The sequence below is a fragment of the Talaromyces marneffei genome, chromosome 5, assembly GCF_009556855.1.
Source record: "Talaromyces marneffei chromosome 5, complete sequence".
NCBI classification, from domain to species: Eukaryota; Fungi; Ascomycota; class Eurotiomycetes; order Eurotiales; family Trichocomaceae; genus Talaromyces; species Talaromyces marneffei.
This window is the reverse complement of record NC_072352.1, coordinates 1,036,325-1,057,838: the sequence shown is the minus strand read 5'-3', so window position 1 is coordinate 1,057,838 and position 21,514 is coordinate 1,036,325. Positions and strand designations below refer to the sequence as shown.

At 46.0% G+C, this 21,514-nt stretch overlaps 7 protein-coding genes across 7 annotated transcripts; 3 read left to right on the top strand and 4 right to left on the bottom strand.

Moving 5' to 3' along the window:
* Positions 1–529: 529 nt before the first annotated feature.
* EYB26_006698 (uncharacterized protein) lies at positions 530–1,732 on the top strand (the record flags this gene model as incomplete). Its single annotated transcript, XM_054265974.1, has 4 exons — positions 530–1,058; positions 1,153–1,386; positions 1,436–1,638; positions 1,709–1,732. 4 exons carry the CDS (start codon positions 530–532, stop codon positions 1,730–1,732), a joined length of 990 nt encoding a protein of 329 aa, XP_054121949.1.
* A 253-nt stretch (positions 1,733–1,985) lies between these two features.
* On the bottom strand, positions 1,986–3,573 carry EYB26_006697 (uncharacterized protein; the record flags this gene model as incomplete). The annotated part of the gene is made up of 2 exons (XM_054265973.1): positions 1,986–3,405; positions 3,458–3,573. 2 exons carry the CDS (start codon positions 3,571–3,573, stop codon positions 1,986–1,988), a joined length of 1,536 nt encoding a protein of 511 aa, XP_054121948.1.
* A 699-nt stretch (positions 3,574–4,272) lies between these two features.
* Positions 4,273–6,169, bottom strand: EYB26_006696 (uncharacterized protein; the record flags this gene model as incomplete). The annotated part of the gene is made up of 6 exons (XM_054265972.1): positions 4,273–4,427; positions 4,609–4,692; positions 4,786–4,994; positions 5,242–5,415; positions 5,474–5,721; positions 5,786–6,169. 6 exons carry the CDS (start codon positions 6,167–6,169, stop codon positions 4,273–4,275), a joined length of 1,254 nt encoding a protein of 417 aa, XP_054121947.1.
* A 1,859-nt stretch (positions 6,170–8,028) lies between these two features.
* On the bottom strand, positions 8,029–9,908 carry EYB26_006695 (uncharacterized protein; the record flags this gene model as incomplete). The annotated part of the gene is made up of 2 exons (XM_054265971.1): positions 8,029–9,347; positions 9,401–9,908. The coding sequence occupies 2 exons, from the start codon at positions 9,906–9,908 to the stop codon at positions 8,029–8,031; spliced, it is 1,827 nt and encodes a 608-aa protein (XP_054121946.1).
* Positions 9,909–14,728: 4,820 nt separating this feature from the next.
* On the bottom strand, positions 14,729–16,596 carry EYB26_006694 (uncharacterized protein; the record flags this gene model as incomplete). Its single annotated transcript, XM_054265970.1, has 5 exons — positions 14,729–15,235; positions 15,291–16,110; positions 16,173–16,262; positions 16,317–16,411; positions 16,465–16,596. 5 exons carry the CDS (start codon positions 16,594–16,596, stop codon positions 14,729–14,731), a joined length of 1,644 nt encoding a protein of 547 aa, XP_054121945.1.
* A 471-nt stretch (positions 16,597–17,067) lies between these two features.
* On the top strand, positions 17,068–18,282 carry EYB26_006693 (uncharacterized protein; the record flags this gene model as incomplete). Its single annotated transcript, XM_054265969.1, has 3 exons — positions 17,068–17,571; positions 17,692–17,834; positions 17,925–18,282. The coding sequence occupies 3 exons, from the start codon at positions 17,068–17,070 to the stop codon at positions 18,280–18,282; spliced, it is 1,005 nt and encodes a 334-aa protein (XP_054121944.1).
* Positions 18,283–18,911: 629 nt separating this feature from the next.
* On the top strand, positions 18,912–20,555 carry EYB26_006692 (uncharacterized protein; the record flags this gene model as incomplete). The annotated part of the gene is made up of 1 exon (XM_054265968.1): positions 18,912–20,555. The coding sequence occupies one exon, from the start codon at positions 18,912–18,914 to the stop codon at positions 20,553–20,555; it is 1,644 nt and encodes a 547-aa protein (XP_054121943.1).
* Between the last annotated feature and the right edge of the window lie 959 nt (positions 20,556–21,514).

Genomic DNA, 21,514 nt, shown 5'->3' with positions numbered 1-21,514 from the left:
AACGATACCTTGGTAAACCTTGAACTGGAATGAGTGACTCTAAATGCTCGGCATCTCACAACTTTATGCTCAGTGGCTCACTGATTACTTTTACGCAGGTTAGGGCCAACACCAGCGGCTAACAGTAATCAATCAATCCCAAAGTAACTAAGCAAACAAATCCTATAAATGTATAAATAATGATTTCTAGAATCATCTTCAAAATTAAATCAAGGAAATGTATCCAAATAACCACCTGTGCCGTATGAGATTCAACAAATGAGCAGTGCGGAAAGGCACCGCCACCTTCACACATGATAGAAAACAAGCAGGAGGCTTCAGGATAAACAGCCTTGCATGAAAGCCTTTTATGCCTTAGATGATTGAATTCTACTATAAACTCGGTCTGGTTGCCCAGCTCAGACGGACATTTTGAATTCATCATCTAATTCAGATTACTTTTTTCCTACCATCTGACTACATAACCCTAAACTCCTGTCATTTCCGAACCCAGCTGCGTTACCATACTTGCAAAGAACAAATCTACATTATGCCTCACTCTATATCCACAGACGACAACGCGTCTCGGAATCAGGTGCCATTTTGGACAGCGGATAACCTCGTTAACACCGAGCAGATTCCCACGTATCTCTTTCGTCTCACTGCCCCTTCGACAGACGGAACAACTACTGAATCCTATGTTTGCCCCCCTAAACCGCTGAATGAGAACTTTCTCGATCTTGAAAGATGCGATGCAGTTGAACGTCTTCTTCAACACATGGAACCGGTTTATGGACATGAGACTGATTGCAACTTTATGAGTTGGTCCAGTTCCCTCCTATTCCTGATCAAGTACGCTTTCTATCGATATACAAAGTGGTGGGAGGATAGGGATTTCAATAATATCAAAATTTTTGTTATTGATACCAGAAATATGCCAAAGGGCGTATTTGCCAAAGATATAGACTTGCTCAGCGTCCTGAACACAGCTTGCGACTGCAAGTCTCATAAAGACCTCAAATATTTCAATAGGATGCGTAACGGAAAATATTATTTCGGGGAATATCTCACTCAGGGAGGTTTGGATCTTCTCAATGGGGAGTGCATACACGTCAACTTTCGAGAAATGATGGACTTGGGTCTCTTTCAGCTACTACCAATTGAATTGAAAAGATAAACGGAATTGGAGCAAATGGGCAAACCCTGTTATGTGGTCTCGTACCCATCTCTATTACCGCAATAATGCACCACCTGCATCAAAAGAAGAGGTCTACGCTGCCATCGCTATCGCCAAAACCCTGTTCGACGGCCCTTGGTCGCTGCATGTTGCTGCCATGCTACTTGGATTTAAGCCCCGACAGAGGAATGACCCCGTTATTCTTAAATTCTTCATGGAAGAATACGGAGGTGAGTACCGTTTATCCACCGGAATTGTCACAGTACGCTAATTCTTGAGACTTATTCCAACAAGAGGATATCATTCGAGACATCAGATCACAGGAACTCATCATAGATAGCAAACGATTGCCGGAAGTAGAGCAATACCAGAACATCATTGATGATATTTCTTCGGTTGTGCTGGGAAATGACGAGCCAGGATTCTCGGATACTGACAACTCTACTGACAATGATTCAACATCTGTTGATGATTTGGCTACGGTAAGAAAATCATGGTGTTCAAATAGACTTCTAACATACCTTGACATATAGCTGACTCGATGACATCCAGGCGTACGAAAGGCTCTCGATGTGAATGTTGGAACGACAGATCACTGTGATGATCTATTGATTATAGATGAATGTCCCTTATTTGATGATTGCTTTTAGTTGTATCAAACACTGCTCAAGATAACGCTCAACACTATTAGTTATCTTGTAGTTTGATAAGTTTCATTTATACAAATCTCGATTTATCGTTCCAAAACATCAAGATACAGGATTGAGACTCTGCCGAACCTTTAAAATGAGAGACACACCCGAAAACAGAATAACCGAATGCTTCCTCCTTAGTACCTCCACCTCCAAGCCGGGTTTTTCCAATCCATAGCCTGCACCTCTTCAATCGACTTGCCCTCCAACACAGAATCAACATCAATCTTTTCCCTCTTCCCATTATCCCACTTCATCCAGATCAACAACCCCACACTTAACAAGAAAGTAACACTAGCACAAGCCAAATTCAGCCCATTGCCAATATGATAATTAGGCGCATCAAAGGCGAGGTAACTCCATGTACTAATCAAGCCTCCGATATTACCGAACATGACAACAGTACCAATTGCACCGGATCGGGCAGTGTCGGAAATAACGTTTGCAGACGCATTAGCATTGCAGAGCGCCCCGAAGGAGAATGCGCCAGACGCAACAAGGAAAGTAGCGCCGTACCGGACTTGGGGGTTCTCAGACCCGAGGAACATGATATAGCCGATGACCATGAGTGGAGAGGCGATGATACAAAAGATGATGCGACGATCAAATTTCCAGCTCATGAATGGAATGAAAAGGGTGAAAAACGCTCCAACAATATAAGGAGGCACGGTATGCAATTGTTGTGAGATGACGCTGTCGTAAGGGTAGATTGTCCTGATGATGGTTGGTGCGAACACTGCTAGTCCTTGGACGGTGATATTGTTCAAGAGGTAGATCATGGAAGTCATTAAGGTAACAGGTGAAAAGATTCCACGAAGCGCTTTTCGGCTATCAAGTGATTCAAGAACTTCAGTTACGCCGACACGCTCAGACTTAAGGCGCGCAATAGCAAGGTCCTTTTCGTCCTGACTGAGCCAGCGAGCGGTGGATGGTCGATCGGTCATGGTGAAAAATCCGATGAGAGCAAGGCCGCAGGTAATAATACCTTCAATGACAAAGATCATGCGCCATGTGTGCAGGCTCCCGACAGATCCTAGCTTGAGGATGGCCGATGCCAGCAAACCTCCAAAGGCGCCTGCCAGAGGAGCCATGACAATGTAGCATGATAGCCGGAAAGCGAGTTCACTGCGTCTATACCATCTCGACATGTAATATGCAATACCAGGTAGTAAACCTGCTTCAAACATACCGAGCAAAAATCTAACTGCAGAAACAGCGTGAATATCGTTGACGAAGGCGGTTCCGAGACTGCTAATACCAAACCCTAAGGTCAACGCTGGAAGGAATTTTCCGGGACCAAGCCATTTGCATGCCATGTTGGACGGGATTTCGAATACGATGTATGAGGTAAAGAATACGGATAGGACGATGTTGTAGTCGTTTCCTGTTAGACCGAGATCCTTCTCGAAGCCAGCGAGTCTGGCATTTCCAATGTTGGCACGATCGATGAAACAGAAGAGGTACAGCAGGGCAACTGTTGGAATGATGAAAAAATCGATTTTGCGCACCAGATGTCTTTCGGCAGCGGCGTCGAATTCGACGAGAGGTTGGCCATATCTATTATGTAGTCAGTGGGCTGAACGACAGGCATGGACAATGATTCTCCTACCGATCAGTTGCCGCATATCCTCTCTCAGCAGCATCGTGAGCTTTGGCAATATGAAAGCTTTCAGGCTTATCCTCCTGAGGCACTATCCTCTCAACATTTGCAATATGTGACTCCATCTCGTAGTATATGGACGTATCTTAGTACCAGCTAATGATCGTGCACAAAACTGCAAACCTTTCAATCCAGAACAGGGGAAATACACGGGCTATTTAAGCTACTTCGTCATATCTGAAAGAGCTTAGTATAAATGTCTGTCTATTTCTAGGCACATGTGCGCTCATTCCTAAGCTAGACCTCAACCACTCTCTCGTCGCAAATCTACTACACCTATCCTACCGACTATAACTGCCGAGTATCTAGACCGTCATTCACTACTATATTACTTGATGGTTATCAATCTTTATCCTCCTCCATCTCCGGGGGTTCAAACTCTGATTCACGCTGGGAGGGCATATTGGATGTGTAGTTTCCTTTTTGCGGGGAATGAGTTTTCCCCAAGAATTATCCGAGCCACGACCAGTGCCCAAAAGCTCAATGTAGTTGTCATCCTGTCGAGTTTCCCCGCTTGCATGGCATTCCTTGGCCCTTTTCCCTACCAATGGTTGACCATCGAACCACGAACATGAACGATCTTCTTGCGGGACGGTTTGGATTCAGATACGAGGTCCGGGAGTCTGGGGGACGAGGGGTATTGTGTGGGCCAATTAGGAACGTTTGACTGTTTGATACGGCACACATGGTAACATGCCGAGAAAGCCAAGGGACTCGGGATCAATGCATTGAAAAGGTAGATTAATTGTTTATTATTGTTAGGATTAAGACGGGCTCGGGTTCATGGCTAGTTTCGACATTCTCCTGAGTGCCGGTCCCCAGAAATACAGAACGTATACTGAAGCTACTACGCCGAACGATACAAACCCCAATATAGCGAATGCCCACCTAGTGCTCAGGTTTTCGAACATGAGGATACCTATAAAATATCAGCCCACGAAAAAAAAAAAAGGGAAAAAATTCTAAGCAGGGGGCCGAAAGATATACGCCCCACGGGGTAGGCATGTCGATTCTAGCCAAACCGGAAAAGTGCCCGGCCCTGAATAGAGTACCGAGGCAAAAAGGAGGTACACAAGAGAAAAAAACAGACACACACATACCTATATGAACACATCCCGCCGCCAAGAGCTGACTCGGGATAAGAAACGCGGCAATTGCACTGCCAGCCACATTCGGATAGCTGTCTGTGATGTAGTTCAGTATACTCAACCACAACAGCGGATCTGCGACCCCCAGCACGCCGCCTGCAATTACGGGTGACCAGTAGGATACATTACCACTAGACGTAAATGCAAACCAGAGCAAAGAGATGGGGAATCCCCACACAGTGATGAGGGAGAGTAAGAAGCGGGCTTCGGGGCGTGCGATCCCATTGTGCTCCAAGCGGTCCCGCTTGTAGAGGGATGTTTGGATGGGGACGAAGATGAGAAACATGATTACCACGCCGGCGACGAAGTTGAGGTATGTCAGGTTTGCGGCGATGACACTGTAACGTGCCAACATGGGTTGAGAGTTAGTGTTTTAAATTTGACTCTTTTCGTCCCTCAAGTTCTTGACACTGACAATGAATAGAGAAGAGAGACACGTACGAGAGGCGATTATTAACAACAAACACATCAAAAACACCATACAGATACAAAAACAACAGTCCGTATATGTATCCATTGAAAAGCCCCAAACATGTGACAATAGGTTCGGTGAATAAGATCCGAAAACACATCGTCGTCACAAACCGTATTTCTTTGAGTACGGCCATTCTCAATTTTGTAATCTCCTTTTGCTGCTCATCACTCTCAGACTGTGATTGCTTTGCTTGTGAGCTCCGTGTCGCTCGAGATATCACAACTCGGGGTAATGTTTCTGGCAAGATAGCCAAAATCAACACAAAAACCCCGGCTAGAATCACACTATCACACAGATTGTCAGCTTCAATTTTCTTTTGCTTTGTTTAACAAGCAATCATACTTGATCCAAAAAATCCAGATCGACCCCATATTAGGATTATTTACAATCCACACGCCCACGACTCCGCCTAGACTCGAGCCCGACGTCGACGACACAATAAAGAGCGCCAACGGCTGACTAGTATTATCCGCATTACCGAAAAGATCAGCAATGGTACCTGCGATATTAGACATTGCTGTACTACATGCAACGCCAGACAGGAGCATGAAGATAATCATCATGGGCAGATTGAGTGCTAAAGCACATCCCTATACACAATCTTATCAGGACAATAATCCAAGCCCTAAAAGCTAGGTAAAAAAAAGAACCTACAATCTGACACAACCCATACATCGCAACACTCCCAACATAAACCCATTTCCGTCCTCCGAGGTCACTCAACGGGCCTAAAAACACGGGTCCAGCCGCATTTCCGACTATGAACATGGACTGTCCCAGAGCAATGACCTGTGTAGAGCCGCCAAATTTCGTGTGTAGGGGCGCTTCTACGCTAGTGTACGTTGTCGAGAGAAGCATTACTGCGACTTGCAGGAGACAGTAGATTGTTGCGATGGACCATTTTTGCCATAGCGGCCAATGGGAGGGGTGGTGTGGTGAGGCCGTGGAAATGAGGGCTTGAAGGTCTAGAGGCGATGATAAGTGTGGTGAGGAGATCGCTTCGGTGTCGGTAGCGCTATTCTCCGTATCTGTATGCATGTTTAGCGTTTTTGCGGAAGATCTGAGTCTGAATCTCTATGCTTGTGGGCTAGATCTTCTTCGTGAATCTCGTCGATATTACTGGGAGGGTTTGGGAAGTCCTGCTTCATGCTTCTAACCATAAACTGAAAATTAACTAGTTAGTTAGTTAGAAAATTCTAATATTATCTTAGCTAATCCTGTATAAGCGATAATTATCCCAAAAAAAGAGAGATCTTCGATGTGTAGTACAGGTATATGCACATTCCAGGCAAGGCTGGAGACCGAATGGATCGATCCAAGTAATTTCCCAAATAGGCAATTTCCACAACCGTACTTCCCAGCCTCATTCCTAGACACACCTAAGAAACGAAACTTGACGATAACTACTGGGCCTTTACCGTAGTTTATGTTAGATCATTTGAATAGATAATCTAATGGTAAATCACCACTATGTAATCAATACTCTGGAAAAGAAAACACTGATATGCTCCACAATCGCGTAAATAGTACGTGTACATATATGCATACCTCGCAGTAAAGACCAAACCCCCGAAATCGCAATTACACAAAACACATGTGGTGAGCCACCCAAATACGTTGACGATCTTCAATTATGCACCATGTACATATATATATTTATATATAAATATATATGTAGGTAGGTAACTCAAAGCATCGTATCAAAATCTAGTAACCTAATCGGTCGAGTTCAATGTTGCACAAGAAGCCTTGGAGGTGGACGATCACCGCCCAACTGCAGATGTGATGGTCGGAATAGTATGCACAAGCCTTTGTATGGACTATTTTTTTTTTTTTTTAAAAAAAAGGCCTTACTAAGTACGTATAGCACACATCGAGCTCGTTTACAGTTAAGTGATGCATTTGTCAATATACATACACATAGTAACTAGCTTACTAGCTATATATAGGTACTGATATATGCAGTTTCTATCTATTATTCTCCTGATGAGGTAAGTATACTAACTAGCTCAATATTTAGATCCTAGATAAGAATGGAATAACATCAAGAAGATTTGCCCACACTTGCATACTGGACATACCTCCTGGGACGTACATGTGTTACCCTCCCCATCAGATGTAATACGATATCCCATTGCTGCGTTGAATACTCCCCCTTTTCTATGGAGTGCTACCATCATCAACAGATAACGTACATACCGCACATGAAGTCCACGCGTATATGTTACTCTGATGCGTACACCAAAGTGGAAATGGACCGGTCCATGCGTGCGTTTGTTTTTGAGCAATTAATTACGCAAGTAGCTATCTACGTATGTGGGGGAGTGACGAATAGAGCAGAGCCTCATGTTAACAATGTTGGCCCCGCTTGAGTTGAGGATGTTTGGTATAATGTAGCTAGCTAGCTAGGTCGTGGGATTTCTCTCCTTTTGGGGTAAACGATGGGGAGATATGGGGAACTAGACATCAGTGTGAGTACCCAGCTACGAATTCGAGCAATTTCAGGCATTGGATTGCAGATGTCCCTTGTCATTTGGCACTACCTATACTCTAGTCTAGTAAGGGCCAAAATGATTTCCCTACTATGCCTGCCAAATGAATTTATCAAGTTGAGTATATTCGTCATAACCTAATTTCAAAGTTATAAATGGTCCCCAACCATGGCCGGGAGGTTGGTCAGGACAGAATGGAATCGAAAAGGAATCAAATAAACCAAAACAACAAAACACAAGTGGAGGTACACGTCATTTCCTGTCATCACATTTGGGGTATTCTGCCCGGACTCCAAATATATATGTTTGTGCGTATATATAAATATATATTCATGTATGTATATAGATCAAACAGCCAAGTTGTATAAAAAATAGTCCAAAAATAGATCGAAGCACGTTGACGTATTAACTGGCCGGTTCGGCTCTTAATCGCATATGTACGTCATGTCGTTGATGTTGTTGTTGCTCCTGATGGCGTTGGACTTGAGAGCGAAGATTATCGGCTTTCTTCCACAGGTCTTCACCTTTTTCGTCACAAATAGGCGATAGCCATAGTGCAGACTTGAGTATCTTCTTGACATCTGCCCACGTCGATAGATTCGTTGCAACAGCGACCTGACTCAACATCGCGGCGAACCAGGTAACTGTCTCAGTTTTGCTGGATGCGATACCGCCAGCAACCAAAGTCCACACAAAGAGCTCGGGTACGGATTTCCAGGCCTTCGGCAGGGATTGGCTGAACAAAGCTTGCCGCAGCTGTGCGGTTAATTGAGAGAAAGGAGCCATGGCGGGAACCAGAGGAAAGATAGTAATTAAACAATATATCAGCGTAGCAAGCCTAAGTGGTTCATAGGTTGGGCACACTTCGCCCATGCCCAACTCGTCTGCGGTCGGCAACGATAAAGCTCGGTGTTGGATTGAGTTTCGGCGATCGGCCATAATTGGCGCATCGGAGCCCACAAAAGAGCCAGCAAAAATGCCTTGCATGTATAGTTCAATGACAGCGTTGTAACTGTACATATCTTTGAATAGAGTAATAAGTTCACTTGGAAGACCAAGCTCAATCATTTTGGGGAAATCGCCTCCTTTGTACATTTCCAAAAGGAACTGGATGGGCTGAGGCCAGTCGGGTTGCTGGTGTCGTCCGGCCGTCTTAATGATTGGTGTATAAGGGAAAAGTGGTTTTCGCAAAAACTTGGACGAAAACATGACCGTCGCAAGAGACATCATCTCGGCTAAACCGGCCAACTCAATAGCGTCGAAGCCGCCTCGTATTTCAAGTAATCGTATCAGACCCATGACATGTACCTCGTCGTAATCTAGGTATGAGTATATGTTGGCCCACTGAACGTCATTAAAAGGCGATTTGTGGGTGTCACGACCAGGCGAAAAAACGGCTTCGTCGTAACGACTATATCCCATGAGAAACACCGCCATAAGCAGCTCATCCGTCTTTTGAGCCATTGGGTCTTGCAGTGCTTGATTAATCCTCCTAATCGATTCGTTCTCTGCAGTCATGATTTGTAGCATTTTCTGCCGTCTCTGCCTCGAAGGCATTCCGCTTTGCATACGCTCAAGGACAAACTCATGGCTGAGTGTGCCGTATAAAAATGCTGAAAGTAGAGCGGGGCTGCGCAGCGCGCTTGAAAGCCATATATCAGATATTGTGGGCGTATCGGAATTGGTGTCCTGAGGTAGCATTTTTGTCATAACGACAGAGGCGGCTAGAAATCGTTAGCATGCAATCTAGTAATCAATGAGGATGGCCAATACTAACAGTATTTAATTGTCCGCCGAACAGTATCCTCGGGTACCTCTGTCCCGAAGACAGTCAGCATGGGTGTCTTCAAGCCATGACTAAGCGAAGCGGTCAAATCAATCGTATCAGATGACGGTTCGCGTTTATATGGTACAAGAGTGGTGTCAGATGGGGTGATATCTTCTTCTTTTATCACAGGAGATTCCTGATTGTCGGGTTCCGACTTCACAACGACCTCATCATGTGCGGGAGGGCTGGATAGAGGAGGGCTCTGTATGCCTGGTCTTTCGTATGGTTTCGATCTGACGGGTTCCTTGGTGCCGGCCTTGCGGCGCTTCCATATATATCGACCCGCATTGGCTCGAATGAGTGTTCGGCTGGAGGAGCTCTCTGTTCGTGATGAGGGATCGACCGAGATGAAGTTGAAGCCGGCCGGGGCCGAGTCAGAGGCAGACATGGGAGGACTGGTACGACGAGAGGATTCGGGTGTGAGAGCATTGGGTGTGAATGGAACAGGGTTGTCCATTTTTTGGGGGGGGGGGGGGGGAATATTCTGATCAATTATGTAGAACTCGTAGGTCGAGCCAAGACGCCATCAGACTGACGACCAGCCGCTTGCGTTTGTATTATTCAGACATCCATCCGATCGCAGGATGACATGAAGTGTCGAAGAGCCCAGTATGCGATAGGGGAAAGCGCCGGCGAGATCAATATTATAGCGATGTCGGGGGGTGAACGAGAATGTATTGTTGCGAGAAAAGTGCTATGATTGTAGAACGGATGTCGTTAGAATTGAGCTGAAGGATCTGTCCGTCTGGAGAAGACGTTCGTTTCGACGAAGTGAGGTCAACGCCGACTAAGCTAGTGACACGGCAGAAGGCGGTGGAAAGTTGGACCGGGATTCGAATTTGCAGTGGACAGGATAGTGGGTGGCTTGGGGCAAAACGTGGATATGTGAGGTCATTTGCATGAGCTGATCAAGATAATATGTACTGAATAGCGCAGGTGCGTGGGGGAGAGCGAGGTCGAAGAGATTCACGGAGAATGGTGATGGTGATGGTAAGGTCGTGGTGGGTGTGGATGGCCGGAGAAATGAGGGAAAAACAGTGGGAGAGCCAGCCAGGTTCAGCCAGCGCGAAGGAAGGAGCGACCGACCGAGACTGAGCAGCAGGAAGGAAGGACGAGGGCAGTTGGCGCCTACCCTTTGTGTCTGGTCTCGGCCAATCAGAGTGCGTAATTCCGCCGGCTGTTCTCTAATGCCGCGTTCCGGCCTCGGATCGTGCATGAGCAGCCAATCAGGAGCTTTTAATTGTGAAGATAAGTGGACATTACATTTCCTCTTTGGGCCTGGTCTACAATCACTAGTTCGTCCTAATTTTCTAGCGATTTCTTCTTCTCTTACGAGTCCGCGCTTCGCTTCCGACTGGGAGGCTTTACTCGTAGTACGTACTACTGACCAGCCCACTTCGAAGCCCTCGTTGACTCCGGACCAGACGCGCTATCTACTCTGTATGTCTCTGCCGTAGCTTCTACTTTTTATTTGATGGATTCTTCTCGAACCGCCGCCGCCCAGCAGATCTTGGCTTCTGTACGATCGACTTGACTACGTGTCTGCTACTGCAATGTGCCCAGCCGGTCCGATCCGTGGGCTTATCAGTGGGTAGCCAGCAGATAGATCGATAGTTATAGGCAAGGCAGGGACATTGTGTAAGCTTCCAATCGATAGCGATGGGGGTGGCTGCTGCAGTACGAGCACGATTACGAGTTTAATGTCACGATCTGACGAAGCACTGCTCCGTACAATAGCGGCCAGGGCTTTCAAAGTATATCTCAGATGCTCCAGTACACGGCGTGACAAGTCAAACCCTAATCGCAGTAACTCCCATTGTATCTCGTGATTGCCCCTCTGTCCAACTCCCAAAGAGCACAAAACACAAGGCGACGAATGGATTGAGTCCAGAATGGCTTGTACGTACTACTTACTGTATAAACTTCCAAACCACCGTAAAGCAGACAACAGCCCTGAACTGCTTGCTAGCTTCCTATACCTATTATCGTGACATCCTACTCGCGGCGTCATGTTTGACAAATCAGAATACAGTCTACCGCGTATACTTCTCCCGAATGAGACCAATACTCCAATTTCTTCACCCCCCGGTGGACTTGAGCTATGACCTCCAAGCCCTCCACATTCGGTCGATCTGATCGCTACTATTAATTCAAGTACGTGCAAGCGATTGGAGGTGTCATAACTCCTCTAGTGGATATATATATATATGCCCCATTTAACCATTACTTTGGTACGGTAAAGAGTCAAAAAGTAACGAGGCATTCGAATCCAACGAATGAGACTAGAGGAAACATGGACGTCATTTCCACTCGGCCACTTTATAAGTTTGTATGAAAGTTAGAACCGCTTAGATCTATGGCATTTCTGCCAAGCCTGCACCGTAAAACTTGCAGCAAGAGCGGTTGTCTTTACTATGTAACTATCCCTATCTACGATAATATACCTGTTAAGCAGTCTCTCCAAGCTGCCGGGTAGTTACATGAAACTCTACAGCTTCATGCATCACACGGAACCACTTCCACGGGTTCAATTCTTCACATTTTACTACCCCTTGGCACTTGCTGTATTAAGGCGTTTCTCATCCATATTATAGAGCTATCTTGCTTTGTGGCTTGCCGAAATAATTAATTTCTCCGACTTTGGGAAACTCAAAACTCCATTGTGATCTATCACATGCCAAGTCTGAGTTCTACGAACAAGAATAGTGTCTAGTCGATGGAGCCGAATGATTTTTTGTTGAGGCTCAAGGGGAGAGAGAGAGAGACAGAGGTGTTATTCTCAACATCTAAAAGGAGGATGGATGCCGAACCGTAAATACCATATTAATTCATTCGGCATCAAGCCTCCCGAGGTGTCGGAACTGATTCCGCCGTCTTCAGTACTCATTTCGGTCCTGCTCAACCCTTGGACAAGTTCTCCTCGTAGAACATCACCACTTTTAGCGGTACCTAGAGACTATATCCAGGAATATAGCTTTGCATAGACGCTCAAGTCAGCTGGACCATTGACACAATCTATAACAGTCGTCCAACCCGACCAGGTATAAATCCCAGTTAAGACCCCCGCGGGATACGTAAATACAACCTTGCTTCCGGAATATACAATCACAATTTCCTCGCCATAACACCCCTCCTCCATCTGTGCGGATTCCAATCTTTCCACTGGTCTAATTCCTCCCTTAGAATCTCAACATACTCATCCCCCATGCCTGCCGCTTCAACTTCTTCAAATCCGTGTCTTTGGTAAAATCTTCCGTTCCACGGCACATCCAGAAACGTTATTAAGGTTAACCATCCGAACCCATGCTCGCACGCGTAGTCCGCAATGGTACTTAACATGCGGCCTGCCATGCCTTGTCTTTGAAACGACAAATGGACGGAGCACTCGACGATATATAGATGTTCGGACAAATTGTTATTGTTGGCACTGCGCTGACTGCGTCGTACCGGAGTAATGCACTTCGCTGCCAGGAACGCAACAGGAATTTCTGTCCCGGACTTGTCTTCTCTGGTGGTAGCAACCCATAGATGATCTGAGGTTAAAAAAGAATGAAGCATATCAGTGGAAAGAGGCGGGTCCGCAGCAATGAATTTGAGGTCGGATATTGAATTAAATATTTCCGATGCAGACTCTTCTATGGCTGGTAGGTATTGTATATCGGACACAATTGCCGGACGGATTGTGATTCTTTTATTAAGATTGTTTGAGCTGAATGTTCCTGTGTGACTCTCTTCCATAATTATCGATTTTTATCGTTTGATTGATTAATGAACAATAATCAATGATTAAAGTTGATGATTCTACGTCTATCTCGGATGAACACTCTTAACCCTATGATAAAGGAAACCCACACCATCGGGTACCCGATTCTGATAAGTCGAATTCGGTTAGGTATTAGTTAACGGTAGTTTACGGTAGTTGGGCATCATTTCTAATAGGGGGCTGCCTTAAAATGGTTCAAGTCTTCTCTGTGTCAGTAGGACCGAACACCAAAGGATATTCAATAGGTCATGAGGAGTATTCTCCATATCCCTTATATTAGTTACAAGTGCAGACTTACTCAGAGTACCCCGTACAAGACGTTGGAAATATCTAGCGCTAATCCAAATTTGGCTAACAATGAATGTCGTTGACTCGGATTTTGTGGATTCATACACGAGATTTGAACGGTGAATTACGGTGAATTGAGCACGGTGAAATGTCAATATGGACATCGGCATATGGGAAAGTATTCACCTTCCTCAAAATTGTTGACCCAATTTGTTAGATTTTCACATAACTTATAAAAAGAATCGCTGCCCAACTAGCAATAGGGAGAATATCGAGCAATCGAGCGGTAATCCTGGAATTTTGTTCTGCTCTCAACTTAGCTTAGCTGGTTCTAGCGTAAAATCCTTGATTACAAGGTTTCCTAAGTAACTAGTTACCAATTACTACTAACTTACCTAAGAACAATAAACATTAAGCTTGAGGTTAGAGGTTCTGGCCTGTTGTTTGTATGTAGATATAGATGCACGCTGGGAAGATCTCTGCTTCATCCATTTCAATGTTGTGACATCGAGAGTTAGACACGAAATCCTTGATTTAGATTGTATCTGATGATCTGAGAAGTATATGAAGTCCTTCTCAGCTCTGGTCCGTTTTCCACGGTTATAGAACAAATCTCCTGTTGAAAATTTGAACACTGTCTCAGAAGATGGTGCCTAAGTTGGTAATACAGAGTATTTTTTCAGATTATGTTGTTTCAATGGAGTATCTTTGTGTAGCAAGCAATCTTTTCAGATATTATCGGTCATGACAGGTCGCGGTATCGAAATCGAATTTTATATCATTGCATCAAGGACATCAATTGCTGCGTCTCTCCCATGGACATTTGACTGCCAATTCCAGTTTTTTGATATACCTCATGGCCAGGGTGTAGTCCTCTAATGTTTGAATACCTCATAGTCAACGCTGAATTTCTTCCATTGCTTTTGGAACTCAGTACTATCAAAATTACGAAGATTGCACTTGCGGGGGACGAAAACTATCACTCTGTGAACGTGAGGCATAGACTCTCTACATCCATTCTTGAAGAACGGTAAACGATTCATAATCCCACCAGTCAGGCCTATCGTCTGGACACGAGTCATCGCCGATAGTTATCATCTCGAGCGTCCGAGGGAGATAATTCAATCCGAAGCTACATATATATGGTGCTACAACCCAACCTCTTATATCTTTACTATATGTATTGTACACCCTTGGCCATTCAGTATAAGAGTAGCATTTTCTCTTCACCGTGTCTCGAAATCAGATGGCACCGTCTCAATAATCGGCCCAGTATATTCCTTCCGTGCATGAAAGATGTAATAGGCAATGGATAAAAGTAAGGTAGCTCCGATGATGAGTATGTTGTAGTTCATATTCTCAGCCGTGACGGGGTAATACGAGGGCCAGAAGGACCAAAAGAGAGCGACAGTCAAGTAAATGACGGAGAATGCATTAACCAAAACACCCAGAATACCGGGGATGCGCCAGGGGCCCCAGACAAGTCGTCGCCCAACATTATTGACCGGTTCGTATGGTGAGTCCTCCATGCCTGGCATGACGATGGCTCCTGTCAACCGTCTGTACAAGAGGAGTCCACTCGCCATGAGATAAGAGGAGTAATAGCCTGATGTGACGAGGGCGACAATATCATTGAAAGCTGTCGTGCTGCCAATGCTGATCAGGGAAAGGAGGGCAGACACGATGACCGTGAATAAGATACATCGCATGGGTAGGGAGGTGCGAGAATCGAGCTTTAAACAACATCAATACCATTTAACTGATTTATTAGGACCCGGTGTTTGTTACCTTGAGAAAAAAGCTCCAGCCGGGAATGGCTTTGTCGCGAGCAAAAGCCCACCACATACGCGAGGCAGCTGCCATATCAGCGACGTTACCAAAGGTCTGCATCACGGCGATTATGGCGCCCATGGCCACCGCACCACCGAGTGACCCAATGCCATCTTGCAATACGTATAGAAAAGGGTACCCAGCCTCACCCGCCTGGCTGTCGAGAGTATCTTCGATGTTCATTGTAGCGTAGACTACAGCGAGCAGGATACCGAAACCAAGGGCCCCGTTAATGCCCATGCTGGTCATGATGGAGCGGGGCACGACGATTGCAGCGTTCTTAATCTCCTCCGACATGTGGATGGCGCCATCAACACCAGTGAACAAGAAAATAGACATAAGTAGGCCGACCATGGTAGAAAGTCCCTGTGTGTCCCAGCCGCCTTCGTTAACAAAGTAAGTCCAGACCTCACCTGACTCACGCTTGGAGCTGAGCACGCATAGCGGAACGAGCACACCGAAGAATGCCAGGATATGGAGGCAAAGTACCGGGCCTTCAAGGGTGGGCAGTAGGCGACGGGCGACGGTGTTAATAGCGAATCCAAACAGGAGTACCGCATAGATAAGAAGGACCCCTCGCCAACTGGTCGCTTCGTACGAGGGGATTGTGATGACGACCAATGTCTGAATCAGCGTGCCGGAAATGTAGGCCGTCGAGGCGACCAGAGCCTGCCAGCCTATGGATGTCATCCAGCCGGTCAGATAGGACAGGAAACGTTGACACGAGGGGGGTGCAAGCATTGCGACCCAGAAGTATTGACCGGAGGATATGGGAGCCCTTTAAATATTAGGTCTTCCACTCATTCAATGTTATATCTTGTTATACTTAGTTATACTTACATGGAAGCTAGCTCACATAGTGAAGCAAAGGTGCACCAGGCGCCGACCCAGGCAAAGAGGTACATATAAATCATCCCGGCAGGGCCGCCACTATAATACTTAGTTAACAACTCTTATACATGTCGTTAGGAGCATGAGACATACTTTTCTAGACCAATGTTGAAAACTAGAAGAACGCCCTCCCAGGTGACGAGGATGGTGGTTGTGAAGCCGAGGATAGCCATAAAGCCATATGTTCGCTGATCAATGTATAAGCAGGTAAACATATCACAACTGGTATAATAAGAGGTACCTTCAGAACAGGCCGTTTGCCCAGTCTCAAGAGCTGGGCACGGTCGCGCTGCTCACGATCCATGGACGACTTGCCATCCGTCTCGTGTGCGGCAGAGACGGTGGTCTTGGACTGAAGCTCAATTGCTTCCATCATAGAGTTCAGGTGCGCAAAAGCTACTAATGGAAATAATTAAAGAAGAACACGAAGAAGAAGGGACAAAAAGGATGGATGATCATGTAAGGAAAGCTATAAAAAAAAAAGAAAGGAGAACGTGGCACTGCAGCAGCATGCCCTGAGGGTGCCGGGGTTACCACATTAAATAATCAGCTCAGCATCCAACTACTCCGTACTGCTACTAACTAGTTACTGCTTTTACTGTATTATTACATTCACCCATGTGTAGAGGTGACGGCTGAAAAGATGCGGTTTGCCCTTACCTTCCTGGGACATCAAGTATATCATCCATACCAAATAGAAAGCCGTGTCTCTGAAACGTATCTATCTACCTTTCTTTCCTCTTGACTCATTCTCCCGCAACCGTTCTTATATCTTCATCTCTGACTTTACCTTTGTATTCTTATCTCTTCCCTCACTTGCCGTTTAGGATTACTATCGTTCTTCATGGCCATCCCTGGCGTTCGGATCACCGCAACAAACAAATCTCCACTTATCCTCATCGCGACATGGCTATTACTCGTCCTCGCCGCATTCGCCTACGTTATGCGCTCGATTGTCAAGATCTCGCGCCAGGCCATGCGCTTTGAATTTGATGACTACCTCCTCACAGGGGCATTAGTCTTTTGCGCCGCACAATCGCTGGCCACCATTCTCCGAGCCGCAGACGGGTTTGGTAAACCTTTCAACACTTTATCTGTCGACAAAGTAAACAAGACTATGAAAGCCGCCATGGCAGCGAATATCCTCTACGTTGTGTCTCTGGCTTTGTCAAAACTTTCCCTCCTCCTCCTTCTAGTCAAATTATCCCCAAACCAACGACACAAACGAGTCATGCACGGCATTAGCGTCTTCATCGTTCTTTTTACTTTAATTTCTATCTTTGTGGTCTCATTTTCCTGCTCGGTACCACAAACATGGAACTACGCTTCTGGCAGGTGTATCAATAGGGTAGGGCAACCTCAAAAAAAAAAAAAAAGGCTCAGTTTCCAGAAAGAATGGAAACGCGGGGGGCGAAATCCATTGAATGCTCCATCGTTCAGAGCTCATGCTAATATTGTTGTGCAACAGACCGCATGGTGGATCGTCTTTGATGTGTACAACAGCATCACCGAGACCGCCTTGATCGTCATACCTATCTACATTATCGGTCAGGTGCAGTGGCCTATCTCGCGCAAGGTTGTGTTCTCCACTCCTTTTGTATTACGGTTATGGTGAGTAATACCAATCAATACAACATTGGCGATTTGATACAGTCGCACTGATTCTTTTTTACCCTATTGGTTTTCTTTTTTTTCATGTAGTACAATTGCAGCTTGTGTTACCGATATGGTGATGTGGCATAACTTATCCACCGCCGAAGACCCTTACTTCGCCGAATGGACTGTTTCTGTGACCACGCAGATCATCCAGTGTAGCTGCCTGGTATGCACATGTGTCCTGTATCTGCGAAATTTCCTCTCCAGTATTGAGACCGGCTTCGGATTGAATGGGGATTTGTCGGCATCGATACCGCTCAAACCACGCGCCACTAAGGGCTTCAGCCTTTCATCGGAGAGGTTAACCGGCTCAGCGAGTATGCCGGGGCAGATTCAGGTCACAACGAGGTATGAGGTGCATGGAGAGACGGTGGATAGGGCAGATGCGGGAGGAGAAGAGTGATTTTATGTCCCGACCAACTCTGTCCGCAGTCTTTATGTGAATTAGGTAAGAGTACATTTAAATTTAAGACTTGTATTGGTTGCTTTCCATTTTCCCGAAATGGAGCTCTCCATTTCCTTTATGATATCAACGCGAGGTGATTGGAGCGTTCCTACGCCACAAAAGGAACACTGCTGATCCTCCGGAATCTTTTGGACCCTGGTTTCCCTGAATCGACCCAATTTGTTCGTACGTAGTACTAGGAGGAATAACGATATCAGTGGAGCCTGCGCAACTCAAGTGGAACTTAACGTTGGACATATGCGGGTGTAGTAAAGCTTAGCAATGAGGGATTCCGGGATCTTAACAGCAAAAGACGGCGAGACTATTTAGGGTTACGTGGAGCGATAGGGTTATCTAGCCCTCGTTCTTTGTGTAACGTCATGGCATGCGTATAGACCGCCTTTCATGTAGTGTAGCATAGAGGGGTACTTTCCCAAATACATCATCTCTAGAGGGGATTTCTTCCAATTTCCATAATTTTCTTCATGAAGTCTGCTATCCCTGCGATTTAACCCGCAGTCGTTGACTCCTTTCCACTTTCAGAGGAGTCAGGAAAACGAAGGGAAGGGCAGAAAGTAACGCTGAGGATGTACACATTTCTGTCACCCTTCTCACTTATTCCAGAGGGGACGTGGTCCTGGCAATGGCTGTTGCTCTATCCTTGGGCATTATTGTTTCCCATCTTGGTAGTATTGTTTCTCCATTCGCATCTGTCTGACCCGCCTATTGCTGGCCTGTTCTCGATCCCCAACGCCCTTCCAATAATCGGCCATCTGCATCTCCTTGGCGACGACCATGCAAGCGTCTGCGAAAAGCTATGGCGAACGTACAACAAATCCGTCTTCCAGATCCGCCTAGGAAACACAACCGCCGTGGTGGTCAACTCTTTCCAAGATGCTCGTCGAATCCTCGTCTCGCACCAATCTGCACTCATCGACCGGCCGACTCTGTACACCTTCCATGGCGTTATCTCATCTACGCAGGGCTTCACCATCGGCTCCAGTCCGTGGGATGACTCGACCCGTAACAGGCGCCGAGCAGCCGGTACGGTTCTCTCGAGACCCGCGATCCGCTCATACCATGATATGTTCGACTTGGAGACCCATGATTTGATTTCCGACACTTATGCCGATGGGAAGGGGGGCAAAGAGCTCGAGATAAGACCGTATATCCAACGTTTGGCACTGAATACTACCCTGACACTCTGCTATGGCATTCGCATGAGAGGTGTGTACGATGACCTCCTCCGGGAAATCCTAGAAGTTGGTTCTGCCATTTCCCTGCTACGGTCCGCCTCGGAGAATTACCAGGATTACATCCCTATTTTGCGGTATCTACCAGGAAATAAAAAGACAGAACGTGCAAAAACACTTCGAAGGCGACGAGACAAATATTTATCTTTTCTACTCGACACTGTCCGAGAAAATATCCGGAATGGCACAGACAAACCATGTGTGTCGGCTGCCATCCTCAAGGGAGAGGAAACCCGATTGACTGACGTAGAGGTCTCATCAATCTGTCTGTCGCTTGTGTCCGGTGGATTCGAGACTATTCCTGCCACCTTAACAAGCTGCATCGGCAGTTTGGCTACAGAAGCAGGGCAGATCTTCCAGGAGCGGGCCTACGAGGATATCCAACGGTACTACTCGAATATGGAAGACGTCTTCTTAGAATCCTTCATAGAGGAAAAGGTCCCGTATGTGAATGCGTTAGTCAAGGAGGCGGAGCGATATTATACTGCGTCTGCGATGAATCTACCACGAAAGACCACCGTCGATATCACCTGGGATAACGGCGTCGTAATACCAGCCAAGACGATGGTGTTGGTAAATCTCCAAGCGGCGAATCATGATGTTGACCATTTCGGGAACGACGCCGATAGCTTCAACCCGGAGCGATGGCTGGAGTATCCAGAGAACATCCCCGTCGAAAGAACCATCCAAGGCTTACCACATATGTCCTTTGGCGCTGGAGCAAGGGCCTGTTCAGGACAATTCGTCGCCAACCGCGTGATTTATACGGCATTGATACGTTTGCTGAGTAGCTATCGAATTGTAGCGAGCGAGGAATTCCCACCGAATACCCACTATGCGCATTACAATGCCATCAAAAGTGCACTTGTGGCCATTCCGAGGGACTTTAAGGTCAAGCTTGTCCCCAGGGATGAGAAGGAATTGCTCGCTTGTTTAGATAGCGGGGCCAAAAGGACAGAGCAGCACTATGTTGTCTAGCAACTTTATACATGAATATATTGGTATGGATTATGAATTACAGCGTCGAAGTAGCTACAGCTAGATACACTGAAGCTATCATGGTCTGGGCCGCGCTAGCATGATTAGGGTGCAATGGGCGTTTCTTAACCTCACGACAGGTTGAGAGTTCTTATCCACCTTTCAATAGGCGTCGGTAGTGCACGATTGGGAAACTCTCAGTAAGCCGCAGCTCGACTGGGTCTCACGAACATGTAGGATATATCAACAAGACTCTTGTTGCGTTATAGAGTGGCTAACTCAGTCTAAGGCCTTTATACAATCTTCAAGGCCTTGGCATCAACAACAGACAGTTGTTCTGTCAACCATCACACAGTTTCTTGACTTGACTGCTTTAAACTTTAAAATCGGATTATACTCAAAACATTTCATGGAGGCGATAGCTCTCTAGAACTGTTTATTTTCCCCTCTCCTCCCTAGTCGCGGAATGTCGCTCCCTGTCCGGGAAAATGAAAGTCCACCAATATGAATGAATCCTTGCAATCGCGCTCCTTTTAACGCGATGCATGTCAGTGTCCAAAAACCACTACGTACAGAGAAGATAGCTTTTTGTTCAGACATTATGACATGTTGAGCCAATCCTGACTCGCAGAGCTTGGCTATCGGCTAAATTTCTGGACAAAGGCCCTTTGGCCTCGATCATTGTTGTCCATTGTTGCTTGCCACATCGAAGAATTCATCATTCGTATATCAGAAGAAATTTGTGCTAGAGCAATCTTTGGACAGGGAAGTGCTGCCAAAGGCCAAATTCGTGGATGCAGCTCTAGCTCTTATTGGTTTCTATCTCCCTGACGTTGATTTTGAGTCAGTGATTGAGTTTCAAAAGTTCAATTCAAAGTTCTGAATGAACGCCCCCAGATTGTCCCTCCGCATTCCGGGGTAAAAGGCTAATTACTATCCAAGTTCCCCACATAGTAAAC